Source organism: Ipomoea nil, unplaced genomic scaffold, assembly GCF_001879475.1.
Source record: "Ipomoea nil cultivar Tokyo-kokei standard unplaced genomic scaffold, Asagao_1.1 scaffold1932, whole genome shotgun sequence".
NCBI classification, from domain to species: domain Eukaryota; kingdom Viridiplantae; phylum Streptophyta; class Magnoliopsida; order Solanales; family Convolvulaceae; genus Ipomoea; species Ipomoea nil.
Window position 1 is genome coordinate 85,806 of NW_017618360.1, and position 15,469 is coordinate 101,274.

At 34.3% G+C, this 15,469-nt stretch overlaps 2 protein-coding genes and 1 pseudogene across 2 annotated transcripts; 1 reads left to right on the plus strand and 2 right to left on the minus strand.

Moving 5' to 3' along the window:
• The first annotated feature begins 174 nt into the window (after nt 1-174).
• LOC109146525 (photosystem I reaction center subunit N, chloroplastic) lies at nt 175-1,172 on the plus strand. Its single transcript, XM_019294190.1, has 3 exons — nt 175-578; nt 689-814; nt 900-1,172. Exons 1-3 carry the CDS (start codon nt 270-272, stop codon nt 987-989), a joined length of 525 nt encoding a protein of 174 aa, XP_019149735.1. The 5' UTR covers nt 175-269; the 3' UTR covers nt 990-1,172.
• Nucleotides 1,173-2,124: 952 nt separating this feature from the next.
• Nucleotides 2,125-5,636, minus strand: LOC109193852 (annotated as a pseudogene).
• A 1,729-nt stretch (nt 5,637-7,365) lies between these two features.
• On the minus strand, nt 7,366-8,969 carry LOC109193827 (U-box domain-containing protein 26-like). Its single transcript, XM_019344654.1, has one exon. The coding sequence runs from the start codon at nt 8,669-8,671 to the stop codon at nt 7,433-7,435; it is 1,239 nt and encodes a 412-aa protein (XP_019200199.1). The 5' UTR covers nt 8,672-8,969; the 3' UTR covers nt 7,366-7,432.
• Nucleotides 8,970-15,469: the final 6,500 nt, after the last annotated feature.

The window sequence follows — 15,469 nt, forward strand, 5'->3', positions numbered from 1 at the left end:
TGATTCCAGAGTGGGTCCTATTTTTTGTTGGCATTCACCACACAGGTAACCCCATCCAAGATTAGTAGAAGAGAGCAAAATGTGCCAATTGGAGTGAGGATATCTTACCTTATCCACACTCCTACCACAACCTTGATTACACTCACTTTCACACCACTCCACATCACCCACCCTCCTTAAGTAATCATAAACCCAAAAATTAAAATAACAATAAATAAAAAGAAAACCAAAATTTCTCATCAATCTAGCTTTCTCGATCTATAGTGATAATGGCTGCCATGAACTCCAGTGTATTGGCATGCAGCTATGCCATATCAGGGGCTGCTTCATCTGAGCTCAATGCAAAGGCTGCTTCAATGTCGGCATCCATGGTCTCACCCCCTTCAAAGCTGCTGGCAATCAAGGCCCAACAACAACCACCACCAAGAACAGCTTTGGATTCCGAAAACGGCAGCCAGCAAGGGAGAAGAGCTGCCCTTCTCGGCCTCGCAACTGCCCTTTTCACCGCCGCAGCATCCACTTCCTCAGCAAACGCTGGCGTCATTGAGGACTATCTCGAGAAAAGCAAGGCCAACAAGGTACACATCATGTGTTGTTAATATTGTTAAGCTGCATAAAACAATGTTTGAGTAACGAGGATCCAACATATATGAAACCAGAGGCTATATATATATGTGTTTGGTTGTAGGAGTTGAATGACAAGAAGAGGCTGGCAACAAGTGGAGCAAACTTTGCAAGAGCATACACAGTTCAATTTGGGAGCTGCAAGTTCCCTGAAAACTTCACCGGCTGTCAAGACCTTGCCAAGCAAAAGGTTTGATTTTGAATCAAATGTTTCATGAAAATTCTTTTTTTTTCTGGGAATTGTGCAACAAAATAATCCCTTTAAATAATTGCAGAAAGTGCCATTCATCTCAGATGACCTGGAATTAGAATGCGAAGGGAAGGACAAATACAAGTGTGGTTCCAATGTTTTCTGGAAATGGTGAAATGTGGGACTGTGAGACCGCTCATTTCATTCATGCCTAATTAATTATTGAATGCTCTTTTTAGATTGAACTTGTATCTCTTCTTCTTCCATGTATTATCTCTACTGCTTTCTCCTTCAATACTTTGCAACCTCTCATCCTACGCACAATGTTTTGACAATAAAAGAAACATGAAACAGAACCCAACTCAAATCTTAACAACTGAGAGGGATACCTTTTACTGTATTATTATAGTCCTAAGATAATACGGACAATGTAAACATTCTAATTCTTGCTGTGTTAGGGGGTGTTTGGTAAATAGATGTAGGGCTGTGCAGAAACCGAACAACCCGACCGACCCGAACCCGAGGAGAAGCAATTGGGCGGCAACCGAACCCGAAGAGGCTTACCCGATCCAAACTCGTCCTCATTTTCCGGTTATAAGAAGCTGGTTTGGGGGTTATAAATTCCCCCCGAACCCGTCCGACAACCCGATTTAGGGTTAGACTTTGTATACCTAAGGGTATACGACGTCGTGTAAGCGTAGTATATATGTTGCGTTGTAGGGTTTGTATCTGAAACCTTTGTCATTTGCGCAGCTTTGAGCTTTTGAGAACTCTCTAGACTCTCGTTCTCTCTTCTCTCTATTCTGAAATCTGAAACCCTAGTTCTTGCTTCTTTCTCTCCAGTTCTCTGAGTTCTCTCGTTCTCTCTAAGTCTTTGAGTGTGAATCTCCGGTGGAAGCTAATATTGTTCGGTGGAAGCCCTATTCTGTTATTCGGTGTGTTATCGACCGGTGCGGTGGATTGTAGATTGCTAGCTCGGAATCAAAGCCCTTTGTTCTCGGGAGTTTAATTTAGTATCTAACTGAATAAATAAGTAAATAACTGCTAGTGCCTAGTGTAATAGATTAATACTGTAATACTAAGTTATTAGTATTACTAAGTAGTCTATTAACTATCACTAAGAGTCTAACAAAACTTACAGAAATAAAGTTAACCAATTAACTGTTACAGAGTACAGACCAAAACTACAAAAGGATCAAAACTCTACACAAGTGTTATTTTTAAGTGTAAAGGATCAAATTTACAAGTGTTATCTACCAAAAATTGTGCTTAATCAGCAACAAATCAACAATCAGCAAGACAACAACTCAGCACAGCAAGTGTGAATTACTCTTAGACAATTTGACCTACTCTTCTTCCTGTGAATTGTGACAACCGACAAGTTAGTGAAAATAATTATTATTACATCTAAAAAAATGAAACACAGAGAAGGGATTATATCAATTTTGGCTCGTTAAGCATTTTTCCATATCATTTGAATTAAGGGCAAATTGCTTCAATATAACTTAAGTATAGAGCAATTCACCAACTTAATCCTTTTCTTTTCAGATTAAAGGTGGAAGCTTCATCATTGCCAAATGCCAACTTAAAGGAAAGAAACATAATAAAATAGACAATAGTTCATACATTACCAACCAAATGCCCAAGGGACTGGATTACTTGAGGCAGCAACTTAGTAAAAGTTACCAGACCTTCATACTTACAGAGTTACAGTCAGTCTTACAGATGTGAGACGTCCAAGCATTCAAGCCAGTAACTAATAACATCAGTCATTCAGTCACAATGGCCTCAATAAATACCAAGTGCGATTAGTTTGCAATTGAGTCAAATACTGTAAAAGATTGCAAAAAAATCAAGTAAGTAAATCAACTAATGTCAAGAATATCATTACAGGAACTGTAGCAAGTGTAGAACCAAGAGACTTCCCACTTCCACCATCAGCACTTAACTCTGCAAAATAAACATATAAGTATTAGTATAAAACAGTAAAAAAACTAATGACAAAACTACTAAAGAGTAAAGACCTAAAGTTATACCTTTTTCAAACCTCTCCAACTCTTCCAGATTCTCCCTTATGTAGTATTTTGCATTCTAAGTCAATCTTGTGTACACACCAATGCTTCCACAATTTTTGGAGTTAAAGAACTTTACTGCTAGACGTACAATGCCTTTTTATGACATGGTAAAGAACTTTACTGGAATTAATGACATGGGTGGGGGTTTCAGAATTTTACCATTCAAGCCTTAGGGGCATCCTTGTACTGCTAGACGTACAATGCCTTTTTATAAGTCATTTACCATCTCAGGTTCCTCATTTCAGCAACAAAGACATCAACAGTCTCATAACTTTCCATGTGCGACAAGGATGACTCATAATCTTGCAGGAAACTGCAATAGATTCACAATTTGAAATGACGAGGAAGACGGCCAGATTCACTTAGCAGCCTTAAGATCTCTCTGGCAAAATCTTGGTTGCCAGTGAGCAAAAGCCCATTTAAAACCCGATTGAAGGTGAATCTTCTAGGCAGAAATCCTCTACCAACCATTTCCACTAGCAACCTGCCAGCCAACTGCAAATCATCTGATTTCATTCTAACAAACATTGAGCTGATCAAGATATTGTACGTGTCCAGATTGGGTAAGCAATCCCGACAGTTCATTCTGTCAAATACCTCTACCGCCTTCTCGATTTCTCCTTCATCACAATAGTAACGGACAATAACATTGTAAGTCTGAATATTTGGCTCGCATTTATCGTCCTTCATTTTATCTAAATACTTCACAGCCTCATTCATCCTCCCTCGATGACACAATCCCTTAATAACAGCATTATAGGTCACGATATTAGGCACATAACCTTTCCTCACCATCTCCTCAAACACCAAAATAGCATTTTCCACACTATCCTTCTTACACAACACTTGAATCAAAGCATTGTAAGTTGCAATCAGCTCCAACCATCTCATTAAATATCTTGCGAGCTTTATCAACCTCACCAACAACTCCAAAACCATGAACCATAGTTGTATACGTCACTACGTCAAAATCACACTTCTGCTTCTTCATTTGCAAAAAAAATTCCCAGGCTTCCTTAACCTGACCTGCTCGAAGAAAGCCTTTAAGCATTATATTATATGTCGTTATGGTTGGATTCAATCCTCTCTCTACCATTTCCTTCAAAATGTTTTGAGCTTTGGGTGTTTGTTTAATTAAACAAAATCCATTCACAATTATGTTATAGGTAATAGTATCAGCTCTAAATTTACCCCTAAGCATCTTCAACAGCCTATAGGCCATCTCCGTACGCCTCAATTTGCAGAGCACATCAAGAAACGTATTGAAACAATTCAAATCCTGGGGGCAACCGTGTTTATGCATAGCCAAGAAAACCTTCAACGCCTTATCGGCTTTGCCAGCAGAAATGTACCTTTCGGTGATGATAGCGAATGTCTTGGGGCTTGGGCCGAGCCGTCGGGCCTGCATCCGAGCCACAAGCTTCCAAAGAGCCTTGTAGTCGCGCATCCGGGCGACGATATCTATGGCGTGGTCGAATGCAGCGACAGAGTGAGCGTAAGATGGGTGGCGATCGAGGTGGTTGAAGAATTGGAGCGCCTTAGGGCCGTGGTTCCAGAGGCGCTGGTGGGGATTGTACTGTTGAGTCTGAACATTTTCTGCAGCAAGAAAATAGAACCTGACCCTCAATGTTGATCCAAAAATAAACCAATTGAAGAATGATCCCTACTTAACCCTCTATCTTGAATCAGTATTATCAAATTGATCATCACCAAATACCAAGTGGCTTGTGGTCCACTGGTTAGGTGATAGGTTCAAACTTCACTTGAGACAAGTGCATATGCATGATATTCCCTTCCTTATAATAGTAATAATATTACAATGCCGAGATGTGATTTCCTTTATCGCTAATGTATCTTGTTTCTCTCCTAAGCTGTTAGGAATAAGATCTTTCCTTCTATCCTAGAAACAATTTACCAGGGCGAGCAACAAAAAGTTCACACATCTTGTTTATTTTATTAATATATCTTCAAAATGTTTACCAGTCTTAAATTTCAATACAGAATTCCCCTAAACTAAATACTTAAATGCATCAAAACCCAATTAATGCTTGGTAGAAAAATCATTAGTTTCTTAAAGCACAACACCCATTAAAGTATGTTGCTGTTTCTAAACCATATTAAAAGTGTCTATGCAAGTAGAATAAAGGAATGATGTTACTCACAGTGAAACCACTAGAGAAACTAAATAGATGTTAATTTGTACATTGTTTTTAAACCGAAAAACTCACGGATATCCGACCGAACCGATCCAATTTGAAAAATGTAATAACTGAACGGATAAGTCAACAAATTAAAACAGATTGGGGAGTCAAAATTGAAATCTGACATCCGACTGGATTACCCTAACCGCCATCCGAACCGTCCGATCCGTCCGTATGCACAGCCCTAAATAGATGTTAGGTGATAGCTGTTACTGGATTGGGTTAGTGAATTTATTAGTTGATAGTTTTAGCTGAGTGTAGAAAGATGTCTAGTAAATTAGCTATTAGTTGATAGTTATTACATGCAAAATGACTTTTACAAAAAATTGATCCAAAAAATTTTCTTTGAACAATTTTTTAAATTTTAGTGTTTTAGAGCAATAAGCGGTTACAAAAGGTTAATTCATCAAGTAAATTAAAATTGATTGATAAATTAACAGCGAGTTTAGAGATAGAAGGAAGAGTGGATGTGTGTAATATTGACTCAATCACTTGGCCGAAATAGTAGACTCCATAGTATATTCGCTTGCTGCTTGCCCACTCCATTCCCAAATCTTCCTTCTAAAACACTCTTTAGACTTTTCCTACGTCAACAAAGTGGCCTTATTATGTTTCCTCCCAACTCCAGACTCCAGTCTCTATGTTCCATACAAACAACGTGCGCCACGTACCAGGACCAGTTTATCTTAGATTATTTTTACAGTAATTTTTTTTGTGAAAAAAAAAATTCGTAATCATTATTTAAAGATGTACACCGAATAAACATAGTCTAGTCGACAAATAACCGACCATAAGAAGTTAGATAAATTAATTTAAGTTACTCATAACTAAACAGTTTAAACCAAGAAGAATTTAACTTAAATATAATCGATGAAGAAGATAAAAGATTGAATCTACTTAATTTTTTATTTTAAGGACAAAAGCCTCCTCTCTTTTCCCTGGAATCAAGCTAGATTTATGAAGATTTTGGGGAGGGGAATGGGTTGGTGTTTTCCCAGTTTGGCTTCATTCGTCTGAGACATCGTTGAAAACAGGATTATTAAAACATTAAACTGTTTTGTCTTTCATAATCGCATTCCATTTGTAATTATTACGAGGCAAAGGAGACCTTCTTTTCGTTCGACATTTTAATTACATTACCCCCCCAACTGCTCTACTTTAACGTTTTAATTTATTAATTAATTCCTGCAGAGGATCCCACTTTAATACACTATTATAGTGCTGTCTTGTACCCATATAATTATAATAATTAGAGTTTTGTTTTTTCCTTTAAGTACTACAAATAATAATTACAACCCACTTTTAATTTAGTTTTTATGTAGTATATAAACCTGGCCTTATCTTTCACGACTGTTATGTGTTTATCTATATTGGCTAGTTTCAAATGATGTCACTCTTCATGGAAAAATTCATTACCTTCAACTTCATTAATCAACTCTTTGTGAGAATATTTTCATGATGATAAGGATCGGAGGCAGCAACAAGTGTATTGCATCTTCTACTTTCTTTTTGAAATTTGACACAACTTTTGGAATATTCACCGCTATTTGTCCTTAGCTATTATAATTTGGAACACACTATTTACATACTAAAATTCCATTCAAATGAAACTATTAATAGAATAATATTATTATGTATTTATGTTCTATTGGCCCGGTGTTTATTCACTCACAAGTCACAACCCCAACAAAATATTAAAGAAGATTTAAACACGTTGTCCTGAGTCTCTAAGATCGATGTGCAATAGGTTAGTAGGCCTTTCCAAGCAGTGATGGATCAGTGAACTTGACCTTCTCAGTAATCGTACTGAAATAGTTTAATTCTCCAATTATAATTGACTCAGGCTCAATTTGTTACGTTTTCACTGATTCTTAGAGTCAATGATGATGTGTTTTTTTTTTTTAAACTTTAATTACTAACCCGTTTAACATTTCAACACTTCACAAAAAATATCAATGTCTTGCCTTCCTTAATCTCAGCAAACATTTGTGTGTTGTGGGTCAGATACAATAATATACATAGGAATCTTCATAGGATAGACCTAATTAATATTATCTTTTACAAATGAACATACATTTATTTGTACAAGTTACAAATTAAGGGCTAAGGATCCATGCAAGATTCAAATTATAGACATCATGCATAATCTCTAGTCTACAAGACAAATTAATCAATTGGCTAATTATCTTGTTCTAAATTGTGGAACTCCATTATATATGTTTAATTACTTGTAAAATTGACATTAAATTGGCAGTGTAAGACTTTTACAATCGAATTGAAGCATTCAATTCAAGAACTTGTTTTATACAATCAAATTTATGCAAATCGATCTTTTCCCAGTTTTACACGGCATGTTTTGGATCATCCGCCCACATGGATCTCAACAGCTTAAGCAACATTCTTGCCCTCGTTTTGGTTCTTCCACAGCACTGGCTCTGAAGAAGCAACAAAAGCTGAGTCAAAACCCCGCCGCATATGGCGGCTTCCCTGCCGTCTAAGGAATCCCGGCATATAATCATCAATGAATTCACGGCTTCGTCACTCCCTTCATGATCCGATACTCTAAACACCATCTTAACTATTGCGTTGACCCCGTTGGGGTGATTCACAACCGCTTCTTTTGCGCTCTCCGATGCTAAAACCACTTCCATCCCTCGCATTGCCATTGGTGCTAAGCTGCAGGTTTTGCATTTCTGGGCGTTGGCCAGAATGCATGTTATGAGTGAATCGGTGACTCCTTGTTTCACCATGGCTTCGCGGTTGGGTTCCAGGGAGGACAGAGCTGAAATGGCTTTAATTGCAGCTGCCGAGACTTGAGAATCATCGGTGGTGATGTTGACTAGAGTGATGAGTTGCCGGAGAAGACGGCCGGATTTTCCTAGCACGGCGCAGAGCTCTCTCGTCTCCGGCGACGATGCAATAGCCTCCAGTAAACGGCACAGGCTTTTCTTGATCACAAAACTGCCCTGCTCAAACAGGGCTAGAAACTGCTCTTGATTTGACAGTATATTATTAATGGACTCCAAATCACTGAAGGGAAGCAATTTCAATGCACAAATAAGCGCCTGCTCCGCAAAACCAATGCCGATCATCTCCTCAACGGGATTCTCAGAAACCCTGAAGAGCAGATCAAGAACTAGGCCGAAGAAGTCTAATTGGATCAAGGCAGAGTTGTGCAACGGCAAATCATCCGATAAAACCACAACTTTTTGCAGCGCTTCAACCTTCTGCTCCAAGGTGTTGGATGGAGACTCGAGATTACGCTTCAGCTTCAGCGCCGAGATGTCGCCATGCTCAATCATTTTGACGAACACTTCGTGGTCATCAAACATGGCGACGTGATGGAGCCAATCGTTGATCAAATGGCGCAAAGTGTGATTGGGAACAATGGAAGGATCATGAAGCTTCTGCATTGTGACAGGGCAGGTCGTGTTTCCGGCACCCAACCATTTCTCAATGCTCGACCTATCGTAAGTCTGGCCAGTGCATAAAGTCACCGGATCTCTCAGCAAATCCAAGCTTATCGGGCACCTAAACAATGGAGGAATCGCCGCCATATCCTCCTCCTCACCTTCGTTCATGAAACCTAATCTAATCTAATCTAATCAAATCAAACAAACCCAATCTAAGTGGAATTGAATTGAAGTCTGGGTAAGACACACATACACTACTCTCCCAAATTTATCAGAATTTTGAGGTTGCAGCAAATCACATGGATTCTGGGTGGGTGGGTGGGGGAGGAGCAGAAGGAACAGGAAAAAGAAAGATGCAATCTTAGTTGGGGCAATCAGAAGAAAACAATTAACATAGTACAAAACCATAAAACATTGGAATTGTAGTTTAAATTTTAAGAGCGGAGGGCCTAGAGGTTGTGGCCTTATCCTGTGAAGAGTTTTGCAAGTTGTAAATATAGAATAATAATGTTATGAAGGGGGCCCTCTGGTCTCTCTTCCCCAATACTTTGTCCACTCCTCGCAGTCAAAACTGGCCCACCAACCAAGCTCATTTCTTAATGTCATTCAACTTTCAATCCTTCCATTTAATATTGTTGAACAACAAATGTGGGCATCTCGATCCTACCACTAATACTTTTTACAATACAAATTAAAACATATACAGAGTAATAAATTAGAAAATGATTGAAGAGTTATTTGTAATGCCAAAGATACCATTTTTAATGTGTGCATTTAATAAACTGTTTTCATGTGTAATAATTTATGAAACACACATAAAGTTAAGGATAAATCACATTCGACCAAGAGAGTGTCTATAGGAAGAGGATAAAACTAAACTTCACCTGCCCGCATGGGCTTAGCTCACTGGATCAGTAGGCAATATTTGAGAGAAGAGACTAAGACCAAGATTTGAACCTCGGCAGCAGTGTGAGAATTATGTCCAAAGTGAACAGATATCCTATTGAGCCATTGAGTCACCATGATTTACATCTTCTCAAATGTGGGCCCTTGGGGTGGGAGATTCAAGCTTTTGGGGAAGAAAACTACACTTGACCAAAAGATGGTTAAAGTACCTACGAGATCCCTGTACTATAGCGTTTTGTTCAATTTAGTCCTTATACTTTTATTTTGTTCAATTTAGTCCTTGTACTTTAAAAAATATGGTGCAATTAAGGACAATAGTTAACAATGTTAATATTATCGTTAACTTAGGTTACGTGACGCTGATGATATTTATATTCCTACTAATATATTACTCTGTAAATATTTAAAAAAATTTATTTTTACCACCAATATAGTAAATTAGTATGTCCAAAATAAATAATTACGACCATATTCGTAATGAGATTTGGACAATTGTCCTTAGTTTTATCACTTTTTAAAGTAGAGGGACTAAATTGAACAGAATAAATGCACAAGGACTAAATTGAATAAAACACTATAATACAGGGACTTTATAGTACTTTGACCCCAAAAGATTGTTAGTAAGAATGCAACTCACGTACTCACGTGTGACTCTCATGTACTAAAGATATTATTTTGATGTGGTAATTGGTTGTATATTAAACTAAGAATCCCTTAATTACAATATAATATATTTTGTCAAAAAAAATTACAATATATAATGTCGTCAAAAAAATTACTTTAATAAATTTGTGTCTTTCTCAATGCACTAAAAGATTATTTTACAATGCTATACAATATGATATATTAATAGGGAAAATGGCAAGTTTGGTCCGTGAGTTATAATGGTAGTGACGACTCAGTCTTTGAGTTATGACCGTATTCATTTTTAGTCCCTCAGTTATGAGCGAAGTGGCGCATTTAGTTCCTGACCGTTAAAACTGGCAGAAAAAATAAAAAAAAAAAATTAAAATTTTAGGATAAAGTAGGAAACACATTTTATTCACTTTCTTATATTGAAACCACTTTTGAAATTTTCAACTTCCCAGCATTCTATTTCAATGTTCTTCAATTCCAAAAGCAATTCAATAATCTTTGTATGACTTGTTAGTAATTAACCTAAGTCTCGTATAAGAAACCTGTGACTCAGTACAAACAAGAAAAACACTTGATCATTGTCTTCAAGCATTTAAAACACATCATCCTAAAAGTTTATGATTTCTCTTACTAAACATAATGGTAATCAAACCATAACTATTTAAATACAAGAATATATCAAATTTCTCAGTTATTTTTATGACAAATTCACCAAGGGAGTAACTTGAGATTTTTAGTACGTAAAATTCTTTCGTAAGCTTTGCAGTAACTTAATCAAGAATCGTATATCCTGACAATATATGAAAATTATATTATATATATATACCCATCACATCATCTGTCTTCTTAAAAACCAAAGTAATGAATGAGGAACCTAAGATTCAGTTATGAAAATTTTAAAAACTTTTGTAACTTCTAAAAACGATTATTGACTGTTACATATGAAAAAATTTTACATACTAAAAATCACAAGTTATTCCGTTGGTGAATTTCTCATAAAAGCAAATTGAGAAATTTGACATCATTTTGTATCTCAAAAGTTCTAGTTTGATTACCTTTGTTGCTTAGTAAAGAAAATTGAAATTGATAGGATAGTGTGTTTCACACATTTCTGAAGACAATGATCAAGTGTTTCTTTGTTTGTGCTAAATCTTAAGTTTATTATACGAGAGCCAGGTTCCTAACAAGTCATACTAAAGTTATTGAAATGCTTTTAGAATTGAATAATCTTGAAATAAGAGGCTAAGAAGTGAAAAATAATATAACGTTGTAAAAGTGGTTTAGATATAAGGAGAATAAAATGTAAATTTCCTACTTTACCCCTCAAATTTTAAATATTTTTTAATATTTCCGTCAGTTTTAACGGTCGGGGACCAAATGCGCCACTTCGTTCATAATTGAGGGACCAAAAATGGATACGGTCATAACTCAGAGACTGGTCGAGTTGGAACTTGGGTATAACTCAGGGACCAAATATGCAATTTTCTCTATATAATAATAATAATTAATAGTTCAATTTGAACAAATAACTAATAATATATCTATGTCATGTTATTTATTAATTTTAAGTTTTTAACCTTTTTTTAATAACACAGCATGACTTTACGTTACATTCTAAAATTTTCCAAAAGGGGGAAAATTATTGACTAACTGTTTTCAAGTTTTTGGAAAATTTGAAATTTCTTGACAAGTATGTTTAATGTGAACATAAGAAAATATATAGAATTATAATTCTATAGCCAATACAGCACAGTCTAGCTTGTTGGGACAAATAATATTATACGTTTTTGTTAATTTAAGTAATCCTTAATCTAAAAAAAATATGGTTCTCCTACCAACAAAAAATATATATACACTTTACTATTAGAATCAACCTTAAAAATAACAGTATGTTGTGTTGGTGGTGAATAAGTCGATATATATATATATATATATATATATATATATATATATATATATATATATAATTAAATTAAAAACAATGGGATTTATATTTTTAAACAAATATTCCCAACCATAAACTAGAAACTAGCACAAAAACATTTAATTTTAATTATAAAAAAAAAAAAAAAAAAAAAAAAACTAATCTAACCAATTTGATATTCAATTAGTGAATATAACATGCATGTAAATGAGGCATAAGTAATATTCTTCAATCTTCCAACCAATGAATATAAAAGATAGCTTTTCTCTTTTCCCCCTTTGTTGCGCCTAAACCCAAACTAACCCATCCCCAGTCTCGAAGGTCGGCTATAGAGTCGACCATAAAATTAAGGGGAATTAACAGGGAAGAAGCTTCGACTAAAATATGATAAAAATAAAATAAAATTCCATGAAGAGTGCATTGCATAGGTGACATGCAATGTATAGTTTGATGGATGAACTTAACTAGAATGCATGCATGAACATTGTGCAATACTAGAATGAACACCGTTCATGCATCCTAAGAACAACGGTAAGAATTCGTATGCAGCGGGAACTCAAGAATAACTCGTATTTGGTATTTGGTCTTGTTCACACTTATTATTTATCATATATTAATTGGAGGAATCTTAACTCCGGTCCTATCACGTCGTTTAATTAACTGCCAAAGCTGACACCCCATTCCACTAAGATTTTAATTTCAAAGATTCTTCTGTTAATTGCAAGTTACGGATAGGAGTATTATATTAACTAGTAATTCACCCGCGCGATGCAAGGAAAAAAAATTATGTTATTATAAATATAAATAAAAAATAGAAAAATTAAAATATTTTAAATTATTTAATATAATAATATTTTTGAACTTCTATTGATCAAGTATTTATTATTTTTATAGAATACAAAATTACAATTAAAATTAAAATTAATATTAAAATTATAATTTTGTATGGTTAATATAATCTCTAATTATGTGCATATTTAAATAAATTCATAGAGAGAATTTACATAATTACATTGATCTATTCTTAATTGTATTTCATCTATATTATAATTTTCACAATACGAATAATAACTAAGATAATTACATTTGGAAAGCAAATTTTAAATTTTGTATGTGTAAATTTAAACTCTAATTGAACACATTTTTTATATGATTATATAATATATAGCTATTTTATTTTTCAAAAGTATATTTTTTATATGATTATATAATATATAGTTATTTTATTTTTTAAATGTTGTGTTTTTTTTTTTTAATAATAAAGGATGTTGTGACATTAATTGTAACATTAATTATTCCCCAAACCATATAGCTTTATTATATAAAGGATTAACCAAACAATAATCACAATTAGACATGGGTAATTCTAGAACTTTGGCCAACATATATACACTTGTATCATCTTTCAAAGCTTGTGATATGAATGATAATTATAAAGAAAATATTCATGTATCCTTTTCACATGTACTATATATATTTATTCAACTTTGTTTTTAACATCCACAGTAGAATAAATTGGCATGAGTTTTGACTGGTTGACGGGAGGGCATTGTTTGTTTAGTCAGAGAGTAACAGCTCAGCAAAGGGGTCCACAGTTGGGACATGGTCCAAGATTCATGATTGAATAGCAATTAATATAATATGTTAATAGAACAGAAAACAGTCAAAAGAAAAGAGGTATATGTATAGGTATGCCTACCTGTTTGTCGGGTCACAGTTTTTCTGAAACTTATGTATTATTGCATACTTACCATAATTTATAGGACTGTGGCCACTGAAGATGAAAGTAGAACATGTCATTGTTGCTGTTTGACGTTACCTACCCATCAAACAAATTTTTTTCTTTGTAGGCATCGCCCACTCTATCTAACCAGTTTCACGTCTATCTAGAACACTATAACTTCCACAAAATACAATTGTTATACCATGGACCATGGTCTACATTATGACTCTGATTCAAAAATTATGTATATGTAATTATTATATTATATATTTTTAATTAATAAATTATGTGTTTATAAATAAATTAAAAACACATAATATGTTAATTGCAGGTACATAATAGATTAATTACATACACATAATTTGAATATCATTTTATAACAGAATACACATTGTTCATGTTATAATTTGCCCACAAAATACAATGCTCCCCACCTCTCCCCCACACATAGGCCCATACTTTTATATATATATATATATATATATATATATATATATATATATATATATATATATAGTCTCGGAGAATAAACTATTGCAATTTTATTGATAGAAAATAAATAAAATAATAAAATATGTGTTCCATTCTTTTTTTAATAAACCAGAACTTACCACAAAAGCCTAGAATTTAATTTAATAATAATAATTATAATTATAATAATAATAATAATAATAAAACATATCACAGTAGAAATATATGATCCACTCGTCATCATTTTTCATAATGAAACTTACATGTATTGGCCATGTTTGGTAACATAATTAGCTTATAAGTTAATTTTAATTTATTTGACTATTATTGACTATTTGATTTGGTTAAACAATTAATATACGTGTTTGATTAATTAACTTTTTATAACAACTTATTTCTTTAAAATGTTAAAATTCAAAAAGCTGCTCAAAACAATTTTTTCTATCAACGTTTTAAGAAAGTCATTTTGCATGTAATCAAGTATCAGCTAATAGCTAATTTACCAAACATTTTTCTACCGTCAACTAATATTATCAACTAGTCTGATCCACTAACTCAATTAGCTAACAACTATTTACCAAACACCCTCATTATGATTTAGAAAACAATACACAGATCACATTTGAATTTTGATATATCATAGTTTTATTTGGACTCAAATTTTAGTGTAATCAAACACTTTGTGTAAGGTGGAGTTGATTCTAATTGAAGCATATAAAGTGAAGTAATTTGATAGAGACGTGAGCATTTAAAAAATTAACGATCCCAAATCACATAGTATCATCTCTTTCACCAATTGCGGGCAAGATTGACAGAACCAGTAATTGGAGGCAATGATGGGTTGGGAGAAAAAAGTGAGGTTGAGCATTAATGAAAGAAAACAAAGAAAACGACCCTCCTGGCTCCTGCTGGGTATCGTAACAAGATTTGGTATCTCATTATTACAGGATGAATTATAGTTAAAGATAATTACACTACACGTGTTATAATTATAATACTACTGGAAAATTATCAACCTTAAATTATATATATCTAACCAGATTTAACACTAATCATCCACTAAGAAGAGCCAAGGCAACGTGCGGTACGAGACACAGCCGAAAGAAACATAGAAATCAAAGGTTGTGGCACATATAAAATTCGGCGCTTTTGAACACTATCTTGTCGCTCCTCTATTCAACATTTCAACTCCCACTAAATTTATACGTTCATCAATCAATCCCAACTTTATTTTCTATTTTTTTGGGGGGGTTTCTATCGAATCCCCGGCATGGACTGGTCACTACTCAATAAAGTGGTAGAGCTT